We start from the raw sequence: 12,824 nt of genomic DNA on the forward strand, positions 1-12,824 counted from the left end.
GACAGATCGACCTGTCAAATATATGAATGGGGATCACTGAAAAAAGACACTAAAACATTAAATAATTTTTTTTAAATCACGTTTTAAAAATGAGTTAAAATTACATTAAATTAAATATTTTAAACAAAAATGTAATTTTCTGAAAAAAATAATTAAAGCTTTTTTTACGGGGCTAAAAATAAACTTACCTTTTTTTTTAAAAAAAAGGTATTTTTAAATTATAAATGAGTGGTGGGAACAAAAACTCTTATACTGGTAAAAGCAGGCATTACACCTGCTTTCACCAGGCGTAAGATTTCTAAGGGTTTTCAGCGGGCGGAGGTTTTGCAGAAAGCGGAACTTCCCCCCCCCCCCCACAGAGGCCCTTACTCCAGGGCAGGCGTCCGATCTGTCAAGAGGAAATGCCGGTTTTCAGTGCATGCACTTCGTATGTCTGAAACCGGCATTTCCGATGTCCCTATGGGTGTGTACACAGCCCGTACACACCCGTAGGGATCGGAAAATACGGGCCAGTGTAACTTTTGAGCTTTATGTGAACCAGAGACTGTAGAGATTAATCTCTTGTAAAATCTGTCTGGGAATGAAAACCCTGTTGAAATATAGTTTCTCTGAATATTTTATTGATGATATTTGCCTATTTATTGCATGCAAGTTGGAATGCTATTTATCAAGAAATGTAACTAACTTATGATTAGTATTCATTTAAAAAATCTCTTTCTAGTTATATTGCACACTTCCAGTTTATCAGCCTTTTTATACTGTAAAATAGATACATTTATTTTGAAGATTATGAGCTTGACATGCATTTATTGGCATAAATATGATACGTTGATACTTTCAGATAATTTTCACAGCTCTTTATTTTTGCAGACTGTTTATGACCAGTGGTTTATTACCTTGTACAACATAGTTTACACGTCTCTTCCTGTTCTGGCCATGGGTATATTTGATCAGGTAAAGTAATCTTTGCATTAATTTTAATCTATTAGGAATGCTCTTGTTTCATTTGCTTTTATTACTATATATTACCATGGAACTTTGCTGATAATAGGAACTTATGGACCAAAGATGATACCAGAAATGTGAGGGTATACCTATCAGGGAAGGATGAACAGGCTGGGTCTCTTTTCTCTTGAAAAGAGAAGGTTGAGGGGTGACCTAATAGAGGTCTTTAAAATTTATGAAAGATTTTGATAGAATAGACAGAGAAAGAGAGTTTCCACTTGTGGGGAAGAGCAAAACCAGAGGACAGCAATATAAGATAGTGACGAGGAAATGAAGTAGGGAATTCAGAAGAAACTTCTTTACCCAGTGAGAATGTGGAACTTGCTACCACAGGGAGTGGTTGAAGCGAATAGTATCGATGTATTTAAGAGGAGGCTAGACAAGCATATGAGGGAAAAGGGAATAGAGGGTTATGCTGATAGATTTAGATGAGGAAAGACGGGAGGAGGCTTGTGTGGAGCATAAACACCGGCATGGACTAGTTGGGCCGAATGGCCTGTTTCTGTGCCGTATATCCTATGTATTTACAGATTAAAACAAACTCTCCTAGTACAGCCTACCAGGAAATTCAGTACAGCTTTTTAAATATTCCATCTTTATTGCAATTATATGCATATTCATTGCTGATTAAGGATTCTCGTGTTAGCCACTACCAGTTCCGCTCTAGTATGGCCCAGATATGTATTAAAGCTCCCTCTACTCTGCTCCAAAGATGTGCTTCAACGTTAGATGAGCATCAGCTATTTAATTGTGTGACATTTTCCAGGGCAGCTGTGCTCTTGCGTGTGCCAGATTACTTCATGCTAACTTCTGGACAGTTTTGTGCCTTGGGCCCTCACCCCAATTAAGAAGTGGGTCGAGACTGCCAAAACTCATTTAATTTAGGACTTTTACAGCCAACAACAGGGGAAGATTTTCTCTGTGCAATTTAGTACACAAATAGTAAACAAATTTACGATGTTGCTACAACACAGGAATAGAACAATCGGCATTGGTAGCAGTCAGGCTGGAGCTTGCAATGTTTCTTCTTACTGGTATGTTCAATGTATTTGATTGCAGGGAACACAATATACTTGGATCGTTCCCACAAGACTGATTGTTTTTTTTTTTAACTATAGTCAAAGTAGAAGAAAAAATACTGTATTATGATTACAATCTCCAGGCCCAAATACCTTTCACTGTAAAGTGGGTTGATGATGTGCTGGCACAACATCTGTCAACTTTTTTTTGCCCATTTTCCTCTGGTCAATGTTGCCTCCAAAACTAAGCCAAGATCAAGAGCTCTTCACGTGTTTCCCTACAATCTGGTGGATCATGTTACACCAGCATGCTGCACTATTAGGCCATCTGTAGTATATCTCTTTAAATTAATGGACCTCCCAACCACCAATTTTCTTCCCTGCTCTCCTGAAGGTGCTGGCTTGTACTGGGGTATGGGTCCCCTGGTCCCAGCCACTGTCAAATGACCACTCTTCACGTGTAAGCCTAGATACCAAGTGTTAGCAGGTTATTTGACCATAGGAGACATCACAGCCAAGCTTGATCTTCTCCTTGCCCAACATCCACAAATGGGCACTTTCTCTTCGGACCCAGGTTGATTCTGCTTTTCCTTTCCTGAACCAATTGTAGCCTCTTTACCCGCAACTCCAGCTAAGGTTAACTAACTCGACGCAAGTCAGGGTTCAAACCTAAGTCCTGGTTGGTCTCTGTACAACTCAGTAGCACCCTGGGAAATGCATTTACCTAATGATTCATCAGGGCAGAAATAAGTGTTAATGCCTATCTGTTGAGCAGAACAGTAACATCTGTTATCCAACTGAAAATACTTTTCATTATTGTGCTGCAGTGTAGTTTTGTGGATAACTCACTGCTGAGATTATTTTGTCTCTAATTTTATTTTTTTCTCCGCAGGATGTCAATGAACAGAGGAGTTTGGAACACACGAGACTCTATGAACCCGGACAACTTAACCTGCTGTTCAATAAGCGGGAATTCTTTATCTGTATAGTTCAAGGAGTCTACACCTCTGTTGTCCTTTTCTTTATCCCATATGGTGCATTTTGTGACACTACAAGAGATGATGGGACACATCTTTCTGATTATCAGTCGTTTGCTGTTACCGTGGCAACATCTCTGGTGATTGTGGTCAGTGTGCAAGTAAGTTCTGATTTTACAAAGTCTATGCAGGGTACAGTTTCCTTCAGCTTGACACCAGTCCTGCTATTCTGTTTGATGGAATTAACACTAGTGCTCACAAATCATATTTGCTATAATTCTGATAAAATTGATGACAACAATAACTTGCATTTACCTGGCATCTTTCATAAATTTAAAAAGCGCCCTTTCACAGGGGCGTGGTGCAAAAACAGACGGCGAGCCGAAGAAGCAGCTTTTAGGAGGGGCGATCACAGACTTGGCTGGAATGGGGAGGTCTTGAGGAGGATCTTGAGGGGCAGGGGAAAGAGGCGGAGAGGCAAAGACATTTGTGGAGGGAATTCCAGACAAGTGGACCCAGGCGACTGAAAGCCTGACCACCAGTGGTGGGATGGACGGACAGGGGATGCTGAAGAGACCGGAGTCCAAACAACAGACAGCTCGGCGAAATGAAATCTTCAGATATTCAGTGTCATGTGCTGTATTTGAAGAGCAGGGGACGGTATTGCGAGCACATCAGTAATTCCAGCATTATCATCCTTCGGTGGCAAGAGTCCCAGCTTCCTTTCAGTGCTGCTTGGAGCTTGAGGAAGTCACAAAGCCTGAAAGATCAAGAGCTACATTCACAGTGTCAGCTGTGGCTCAGTGGGTAGCACACTCGCCTCTGAGTCAGAAGGTTGTGTGTTCAAATCCCACTCCAGGGAGCACAAAAAGCTAGGCTGACACTCCAGTGCAGTGCTGAAGGAGCGCAGCACTGTCGGAGGTGCCGTCTTTCGGATGAGACGTTAAACCGAGGCCCCGTCTGCTCTCTCGGGTGGACGTAAAAGATCCCACGGCACTATTTCGAAGAATAGCAGGGGAGTTATCCCCGGTGTCCTGGCCAATATGCATCCCTCAACCAACATCACTGAAAAAACAGATTATCTGGTCATTATCACATTGCTGTTTGTGGGACCTTGCTGTGTGCAAATTGGCTGCCGCGTTTCCCACATTCCAACAGTGACTCCACTTCAAAAAGTACTTCATTGGCTGTAAAGCGCTTTGAGACATCCGGTGGTCATGAAAGGCGCTATAGAAATGCAAGTCTTTCTTTCTTTCAGACACAGAATTTACCACCAACTGGAAAATTGTGTCTCAGGAAATGAATAGTCATGTCACTGTTGCCATTTAAAGAAAAAATAGTTTTACTTCAACAAACGTCTAATGGCACCATAGGCATAGAAACATAGAAGATAGGAGCAGAAGTAGGCCATTCGGCCCCTCGAGCCTGTTCCGCCATTCAATGAGATCATGGCTGATCATCCAAACTCAATACCTTGTCCCTGCTTTCTCCCCATATCCCTTGATCCCTTTAGCCTTAAGAAATATATCGAACTCCTTCTTGAATATATTTAATGACTTGGCCTCAACTGCCTTCTGTGGTAGAGAATTCCACAGGTTCACCATTCTGGGTGAAGAAATTCCTCCTCATCTCAGTCCTAAATAGCTTACCCCTTATCCTTAGACTGTGACCCCTGGTTCTGGACTCCCCCGCCATCGGGAACATCCTTTCTGCCTCTAGTCTGTCTAGTCCTATTAGAATTTTATACGTTTCAATGAGATCCCCTCTCATTCTTCTAAACTCTAGCGAATATAAACCTAATCGACCCAATCTCTCCTCATACGTCATTCCTGCCATCCCAGGTATCAGTCTGGTGAATCTTCGCTGCAGTCTCTCCATGTCAAGAACATCCTTCCTCAGATAAGGTGACCAAAACTGTACACAATGCTCAAGGTGTGGTCTCACCAAGGCCCTGTACAACTGCAGCAAGACATCCTTGCTCCTGTACTCGAATCCTCTCGCTATGAAGGCCAACATACCATTTGCCTTCTTAACCGCCTGCTGCACCTGCACATGCTTACCTTCAGCGACTGGTGCACAAGGACATCCAGGTCTTGTTGTACTTCCCCTTTAACAAATCTATTGCCATTCAGATAATAATCTGCCTTCCTGTTTTTGCTACCGAAGTGGATAACCTCGCATTTATCCACATTATACTGCATCTGCCATGCATCTGCCCAATCACCCAACCTGTCCAAATCATACTGGAGTTTCTCTGCATCCTCCTCACAGCACAGCACCCAGCTTTGTGTCGTCTGCAAACTTGGAGATATTACATCTAGTTCCCTTGTCTAGATCTCCTTCGTGAAGTATAAAATCACGATTCAATTAATTCTGAATAAATGTATGCCGCAATATAATTCTCAGAAGTCTTTAGGTTTTCAAATTAGCATGGCCTTGAGGCAATTGATCTTCAGAAAAAGGAATAAAGTTAATCAATTAATTCTGAATAAATGTATGCATGGCCCAAACATTTAATTCTCACCCACCATTCCTGTTGTGTAGCCATCTCTGGGATTGAATGCTTGCACAGTTCAATCCCAGGGATAGAGTGGTTTCTCTGCCACTATGGATGCTGGGTAAAGAATTCTCCATTCCACAAAAGCCAGGAACTGCAGTGGAATGACTGGTACTCTTCACAAAATGGGGCCATCAGTGGTGTTCCCCAAGGGTCAGTGCTGGGGCCACTGCTTTTTTTGATATATATATAAATGACCTGGATATTGGAATACAGAGTAGAATTTCTAAATTTGCCGATGACACCAAACTTGGGGGTGTGGCAAACAGTGAAGATGATACCAATTGACTGCAACTGGCCATAAAAAGGCTAGCAGAATGGGCAGACAAGTGTCAGATGGAATTTAATACAGAGGTGTGAGGTGATGCATTTTGGCAGAAGGAACACGGAGAGGCAATATACACTTAATGGCACAGTTTTAAAGAGTGTGCAGGGACAGAGGGACCTGGGAGTTAATGTTCATGGGCCCCTGAAGGTGGCAGGACATATTGAGAGAGTGGTTAGCAAAGCATATGGATCTTGGGCTTCATAAATAGAGGTATTGAGTACAAAAGTAGAGAAGTTATGCTGAACCTTTATAAAGCACTGGTTAGACCACAACTGGAGTATTGCATCCAGTTCTGGTCACCACAGTTTAGGAAGGATGTGAAGGCCCTGGAGAGGGTGCAGAGGAGATTTACCAGAATGGTTCCAGGGATGGGGGATCTTAGCTACAAGAACAGGTTGGAGAAGCTGGATTTGTTTTAATTAGAGCAAAGTAGGTTGAGGGGTGATTTGATAGAGGTGTACAAGATTATGACAGGTTTGGATAGGCTGGACAGAGAAAGGCTGTTCCCACTAGTTGATGGTACAAGGACTAGGGGACACAGATTTAAGGTTTTGGGCAAGAGATACGGGGGATGTGAGAAAAAACTTTTTTATGCAGCGAGTGGTGAGGACCTGGAACTCGCCGCTGACGGAAGTGGTGGAAGCGGAGACACTCAATGTATTCAAGGGGAGACTGGATAGGCACTTGAGGGAAATAAACTTGCAGGGCTACGGGGATAGAGCGGGGGAATGGAACTGATTGGATTGCTCTACAGAGAGCCGGCACGGACTCGATGGGCCGAATGGCGGCCTCCTGTGCCGTTAAAAAAAATTTTTTAAATAGGAGCAGCAGCAGCAACAACAACATGGAGCGGAAGCAGCACTGAGAGAGGAGCAGCCAGTAAAGTGGAAGAATCAATGGTGAAGGGAGTTCTTAAACCAAGGGCTATTAAACCATAGGATCATTCGCCACATGTGGCTACTGAGGTAGAGACTAATATTTAATATGAAAGGGAAGGTAAATATCTGAAAAGAAGTAGTATAAAAGGATCTGGGTGTTACAGGAGAGAACACCAGCACCGGGGCCTCGAGGCCTCCACCTGTGCTGTAATTTCTCGGTTTCCCCTCTCCGCCTGCTCTTGGTTCTTGCCTCTTGAAACTTCTCGTACAACAGTGCAGGCTGCCAAAGTAGCAGATCCCAGAATCAGGATGTCCCTCCCTCAGTGGAAAAGGACCACAGGCAAATGAACTGGGTGAAAAACCCAACGAAGAGAAAATAGAGCTGAAATCGCATCCTGCTGGCCGGCTCCAGAATTAGGCGCGATCCCAGGTGAGAGCGATTAAAAAAGGAACGCTGCAGGAGGCGCAGCCAATGCCAGGATTTTTGGCTCTTCCAGTTTACGGTGCATGCAATGACCATTTTGAAAATAAGGACGCCTGCAAATCAATGTTCCCCCTAATTTCTGTTGGGCCGCGCGGCCCGTTCAAAATACCACGCATGCGCGGTTTTTCCATTGAAAAGTCGGTGAGTCGGCTGCACGGGACTTCCGGAGTGCACGTAGCTTAAAGGGAACAATGCAGCAAATAAAGGACACCTGATGCAAGTCCCTTAGGTGTTCCTAAATTACAGGTTTCACTGTAGGCGAAGGAACTTGATGGATTAAATGTGTACAGAGCACCTGAACCAACTGGAATACACCCTCGAATGTTAAGACATTGAAGCACTAGTTAATTTAAGGAGCCACTTATGTAGCGGAGCTATGGAATGGTAGATTACTTTTTTAAGTCATCTTACCTAAGGAAGGATATACTTGCCATAGAGGGAGTGCAACGAAGGTTCACCAGACTGATTCCTGGGATGGGGGGATTGTCCTATGAGGAGAGATTGAGCAGACTAGGCCTATATTCTCTGGAGTTTAGAAGAATGAGAGGTGATCTCATTGAAACATACAACATTCTTACAGGGCTTGACAGGGTAGATGCAGGGAGGATGTTTCCCCTGGCAGGGGAGTCTAGAACCAGGGGTCACAGTCTCTGAATAAGGGGTCGGCCATTTAGGACTGAGATGAGGAGAAATTTCTTCATTCAGAGGGTAGTGAATCTTTGGAATTCTCTACCCCAGAGGGCTGTGGAGGCTCGGTCGTTGAGTATATTCAAAACAGAAATTGATAGATTTTTGAATATTAAGGGAATCAAGGGATATGGGGATAGTGCAGGAAAGTGGAGTTGAGGTAGAAGATCAGCCATGATCTAATTGAATGGCGGAGCAGGCTCGAAGGGCCAAATGGCTGACTCCTGCTCCTATTTCTTATGTTATGTTAACAGTAGCTGTAAGGTGCTAAATATTGAAATGGGCAATATATTAGTGAGAGGTCCTATTTTGACATGGGCCTATACAGTTTGACATTTGGTTAAATACTGGGATGCATCTCGTTGACAGTCATTTTAAATTGAAGCATCTATGAAAGTAACTGGGCAGGACTGAATCGCAAGGGATCCAAGGTTGAACAGATCTCCTGGAGTTTGGTTAACTTCATGGGGGAGGGGTTGCTCAGTTTGATAGAGCATTTATCTTCTTTGAGGTCTTACTGGCAATTAGTCACTTCTTTCTGGAAATTGAGTTGGACTAGTCTGTTTAATCTTCCACTCCGCATGATCTGTAGGAAGAGTAGCTTTGTGGGGAGAGTAAATCTATAGCTGTGTTTTTAGGAAGTCACTAACATTATAAATGAGACAATATTGACAGCAGGAGGTAAGCTGAATTCTGAGATTGAATCGTAAGTGCAGTTCTGAGGATTGAGATATTTTGCCGACTATTAACGAAACTCTAGGTGAGTTTACAAAGTGGTTCTAATGATAAACTGGATACTTTATGAATCAACAAACCAATACCTTGGCTATATCAGCACTGATCTGCAGCACTAGAAGATAACTTTGTTTGTAGGAATCGGTGCTATTCACAATATATATAAATGATTTAGACAAGGGAACTAGATGTAACATCTCCAAGTTTGCAGACGACATAAAGCTGGGTGGGCGTGTGTGCTGTGAGGAGGATGCCGAGAAACTCCAGTACGATTTGGATAGGTTGGGTGATTGGGCAGATGCATGGCAAATGCAGTATAATGTGGATAAATGCGAGGTTATCCACTTCGGTGGCAAAAACAGGAAGGCAGATTATTATCTGAACGGCAATAGATTGGGAAAAGGGGAAGTGCAATGAGACCTGGGTGTCCTTGTGCACCAGCCGCTGAAGGTAAGCATGCAGGTGCAGCAGGCGGTTAAGAAGGCAAATGGTATGTTCATAGCGAGAGGATTCGAGTACAGGAGCAAGGATGTCTTGCTGCAGTTGTACAGGGCCTTGGTGAGACCACACCTTGAGTATTGTGTGCAGTTTTGGTCGCCTTATCTGAGGAGGGATGTTCTTGCCATGGAGAGAGAGTGCAGCAAAGATTCACCAGACTGATACTTGGGATGGCAGGAATGACGTATGAGGAGAGATTGGGTCGATTAGGCTCATATTCACTAGAGTTTAGAAGAATGAGAGGGGATCTCATTGAAACTTATAAAATTCTAACAGGACTAGACAGACTAGATGCAGGAAGGATGTTCCCGATGGCGGGGTGTCCAGAACCAGGGGTCACAGTCTAAGGATAAGGGGTAAGCCATTTAGGACTGAGATGAGGAGGAATTTCTTCACCTAAAGAGTGGCGAACCTGTGGAATTCTCTGCCACACAGGGCAGTTGAGGCCAATTCATTAAATATATTCAAGAAGGAGTTAGATATATTTCTTGAGGCTAAAGGGATATGGGGAGAAAGCAGGGAGAGGGTACTGAATTTGGATGATCAGCCATGATCTCATTAAATGGCGGAGCAGGCTCGAGGGGCCGAATGGCCTACTCCTGCTCCTATCTTCTATCTATGTATATTACAGGAAACTCCTAGCAAGGCACTTGGTACAACTTTGGCTGCCGGTGTTGCATTCTATGTATACAGTAGGATATTAATCTTAAAGGGGAAGGCGCTCAACGTGCATGAATTTTCTAAGTCAGACAGATTTGGCCTAATATCCTTTTTATAGTTAAAAGGCTATTAAATGGTAAGTGAAACTGGAAAGAGTTATAAATGCCCAGCTATGTGTGGATAACAACCCTTGTAGGAAAATGTGCTATTTTTACAACATATATATATATAACTTGCATTGGTGGTGTCTTACTGTAACATTTGTCAAAAGTGGAAGGCAATTTTTAAGCTTTTTCTGTTTATTCTGCAGTAGAAACAGAATTTAGTTTCACCTACTATAATGCTGCGAAGTTGATCTTATGGCCTTGAATTGGATTCCTTAAAACATTTCTGTGCTATGTCAAAGTATAGAAAATGTTAGTTTTACACGGAGACTAAAATAGCTTTTAGTTGTCAGTGTACATATGCATTATGACTGCCTCCATGTGGCAGGTTTTGAACAGTCTGGCAATTGAGAGACACCCGAGTCAGTTAATATTAGAGCAGCACCTAGTGGTTTCGATGAAGTCTGGCAGATCATGTGCAATCTTCATTTATTTTTAGTTAGTAAAAAGTCCTTGTTGTCCTCCAAGTATGTTAAAGTTAATAGTTAAAGGTGTATTATACTCATGTTAACTATTGGTTGTGACAGTTGGTTTATGTAGGATTATTTCCTTCCCCCTCCCCACCCCAGGCCGAGCCACTTTAGGTGTCACAGTACACATCCCTGGAAATATATGCGAATGCCCGATCCCGTTATTCATACAGCACTCTGTTGATACTATGTGACATGAATCTTGTCATTCATGTGGAAATGACTTATGAAGTAATACTGGGCGGCCTGCTGGTGGCGCTGTCCAGGGAAGAGTATAAATACTCGGGCACGGGCCCAGCTTGCTCAGGACATTCTTTAACAGGAACTAGTGAAGGACACAACTAGATCTCCATGTTGTAAAACAGTTGATTAAAGCCTTGTTTGATACTCAGACCAAGTGCCTAGTAGTTTTCTTACGTCACTATGTTTTGTATATGAAGATTTAACCGGATGAGTTCATGTACAAGTGTTTTTTTATTGCAGCAGTTTTAAGTACAGCATTGTGTTAGACCAGCACACACAACTGTACACAGGATTATCTTGCCCATCTGATTTTACCTTCTATCTATTTTTTGGAGCGCTGACCATTTGTCCATCCTGCAATTCATATTTTTTATCTATATAATATCACCCTGTTATGTTGGTGAGAATTTCGAGGATGGGAGTCCCGATTTCAACATAACCCGCCTGACAGGCACTTCACTGGAGCGTAAAATTGAGCGGAGTGTAAAGCAGGCGTTCAACGTGAATCCACCTGTTCCCACCATGTGGTGCTCGATTAAAATGGCGGCTGTAGTGTTTGATTTTGTTCATGGCAAGTGATGAGATGTGTGAGGGCAAATTTCCGCTGGGGTTCTTCTACTCGTCGGGCAAGGGGCTCACAGAGCGCCTGTCCCGTCTCCTCCGCCTGTCCCGTCTCCTCCGCCTGTCCCGTCTCCTCCGCCGGTCCCGTCTCCTCCGCCGGTCCCGTCTCCTCCGCCGGTCCCGTCTCCTCCGCCGGTCCCGTCTCCTCCGCCGGTCCCGTCTCCTCGCCCGTCCCATCTCCTCCTTAATCACCCTCGGATGGATATTATCCAGACCTGGAGCCCTATCAATTTTGAGCTTCCCTAATCTATCCAAAATGACAATACGATCTATTTTAATAATAATGCTATTCAATACTGAGCAACCCTTATCTGAATTATAAGCATCATCTACAGGTGGCATAGTGGTTAGGGCAGCACGGTGGCATAGTGGTTAGCACTGTTGCCTCACAGCGCCAGGGACCCGGGTTCGAATCCGGCCTCGGGTGACTGTCTGTGTGGAGTTTGTACATTCTCCCCGTGTTTGCGTGGGTTTCCTCCGGGTGCTCCGGTTTCCTCCCACAGTCCAAAGATGTGCGGGTTAGGTTGGTTGGCTATGATAAATTGACCCTTAGTGTTAGGGGGATTAAATACGTGGGGTTACGGGGATAGGGTGGGATATGTGTTGGTGTAGGGGTTACGGGAATCGGGTGGGATATGTGCCGGTGCAGACTCGATGGGCCGAAATGGCCTCTATCTGCACTGTGGAGTTTCTGTGATTCTGTGAGGAGTACAGACTGATGCAAAATAATCATTCAGCAGCTCTGCTATAATCTGAGAATCAGTTTGAATCTGCCCTACGGTATCCTTTAGTGGCCCTATACAGTCTTTTGACTTTCTGACATTTGCTAAAAAAGCTTTTGCTATTATTGTCACAACTATGCGCCATCTTTTCCAGAGATCTCTGTCGCAGTCGAATTTGCCTCTGTACATTCCCCGTGAACCATAATGGTTTTGTTTTACCATGTGCCCTTCTTTAAACCATTGGGACATAGATGGCTTCATACTGTTTGAGAATAGTTTGTCCTCGGTACTGGATTTCCTATCTAGTAGGGTTACCCAGTCAACTTTTGACAGATTTTCGGCCATTTTGGTAAAGTTAGCCCTCTTAAAATCTGGGACCAGCTTTAGATTGGCTGCAGCCTTGGATTGGCCAATAAGATTAAAACTAAATATATTATGATCAGACAAAAGCAGAATACTGTGGATGCTGGAAATCTGAAATAAAAACAGAAAATGGGGAGGCGGTGGCGCAGTGGTTATGTCACTAGATGAGTAAGCCAGAGGCTCAGTCAAATGCTCTGAGGATATGGGTTCAAATCCCACCACGGCAGCTGGTGGAATTTAAATTCAATTCAATTTAATTCTGGAATTAAATGTTAGCCATTAGTAATGGCGACCATGATACCATTGTCGATTGTTGCAAAAACCCATCTGGTTCACTAATGTCCTTTAGGGAAGGAAGTCTGCGGTCCTGACCTGGTCTGGCCGACATATGACTCCAGACCCACAGCAATGTG

At 43.6% G+C, this 12,824-nt stretch overlaps 1 protein-coding gene across 3 annotated transcripts in view; it reads left to right on the forward strand.

Moving 5' to 3' along the window:
• atp8b4 (ATPase phospholipid transporting 8B4) overlaps nucleotides 1-12,824 on the forward strand; it is a 286,247-nt gene that overhangs the window by 255,862 nt on the left and 17,561 nt on the right. For all 3 annotated transcript variants that reach the window (XM_085968674.1, XM_085968673.1, XM_085968675.1), the window contains exons 25-26: nucleotides 871-954; nucleotides 2,917-3,162. In XM_085968674.1, the coding sequence (XP_085824800.1) occupies nucleotides 871-954; nucleotides 2,917-3,162 (330 nt within the window). The remainder of the gene's footprint in view (nucleotides 1-870; nucleotides 955-2,916; nucleotides 3,163-12,824) is intronic.

This window comes from Somniosus microcephalus, chromosome 27 (genome assembly GCF_052327205.1).
Source record: "Somniosus microcephalus isolate GS21.2 chromosome 27, FLI_Smic_1.0, whole genome shotgun sequence".
Lineage (NCBI taxonomy): Eukaryota > Metazoa > Chordata > Chondrichthyes > Squaliformes > Somniosidae > Somniosus > Somniosus microcephalus.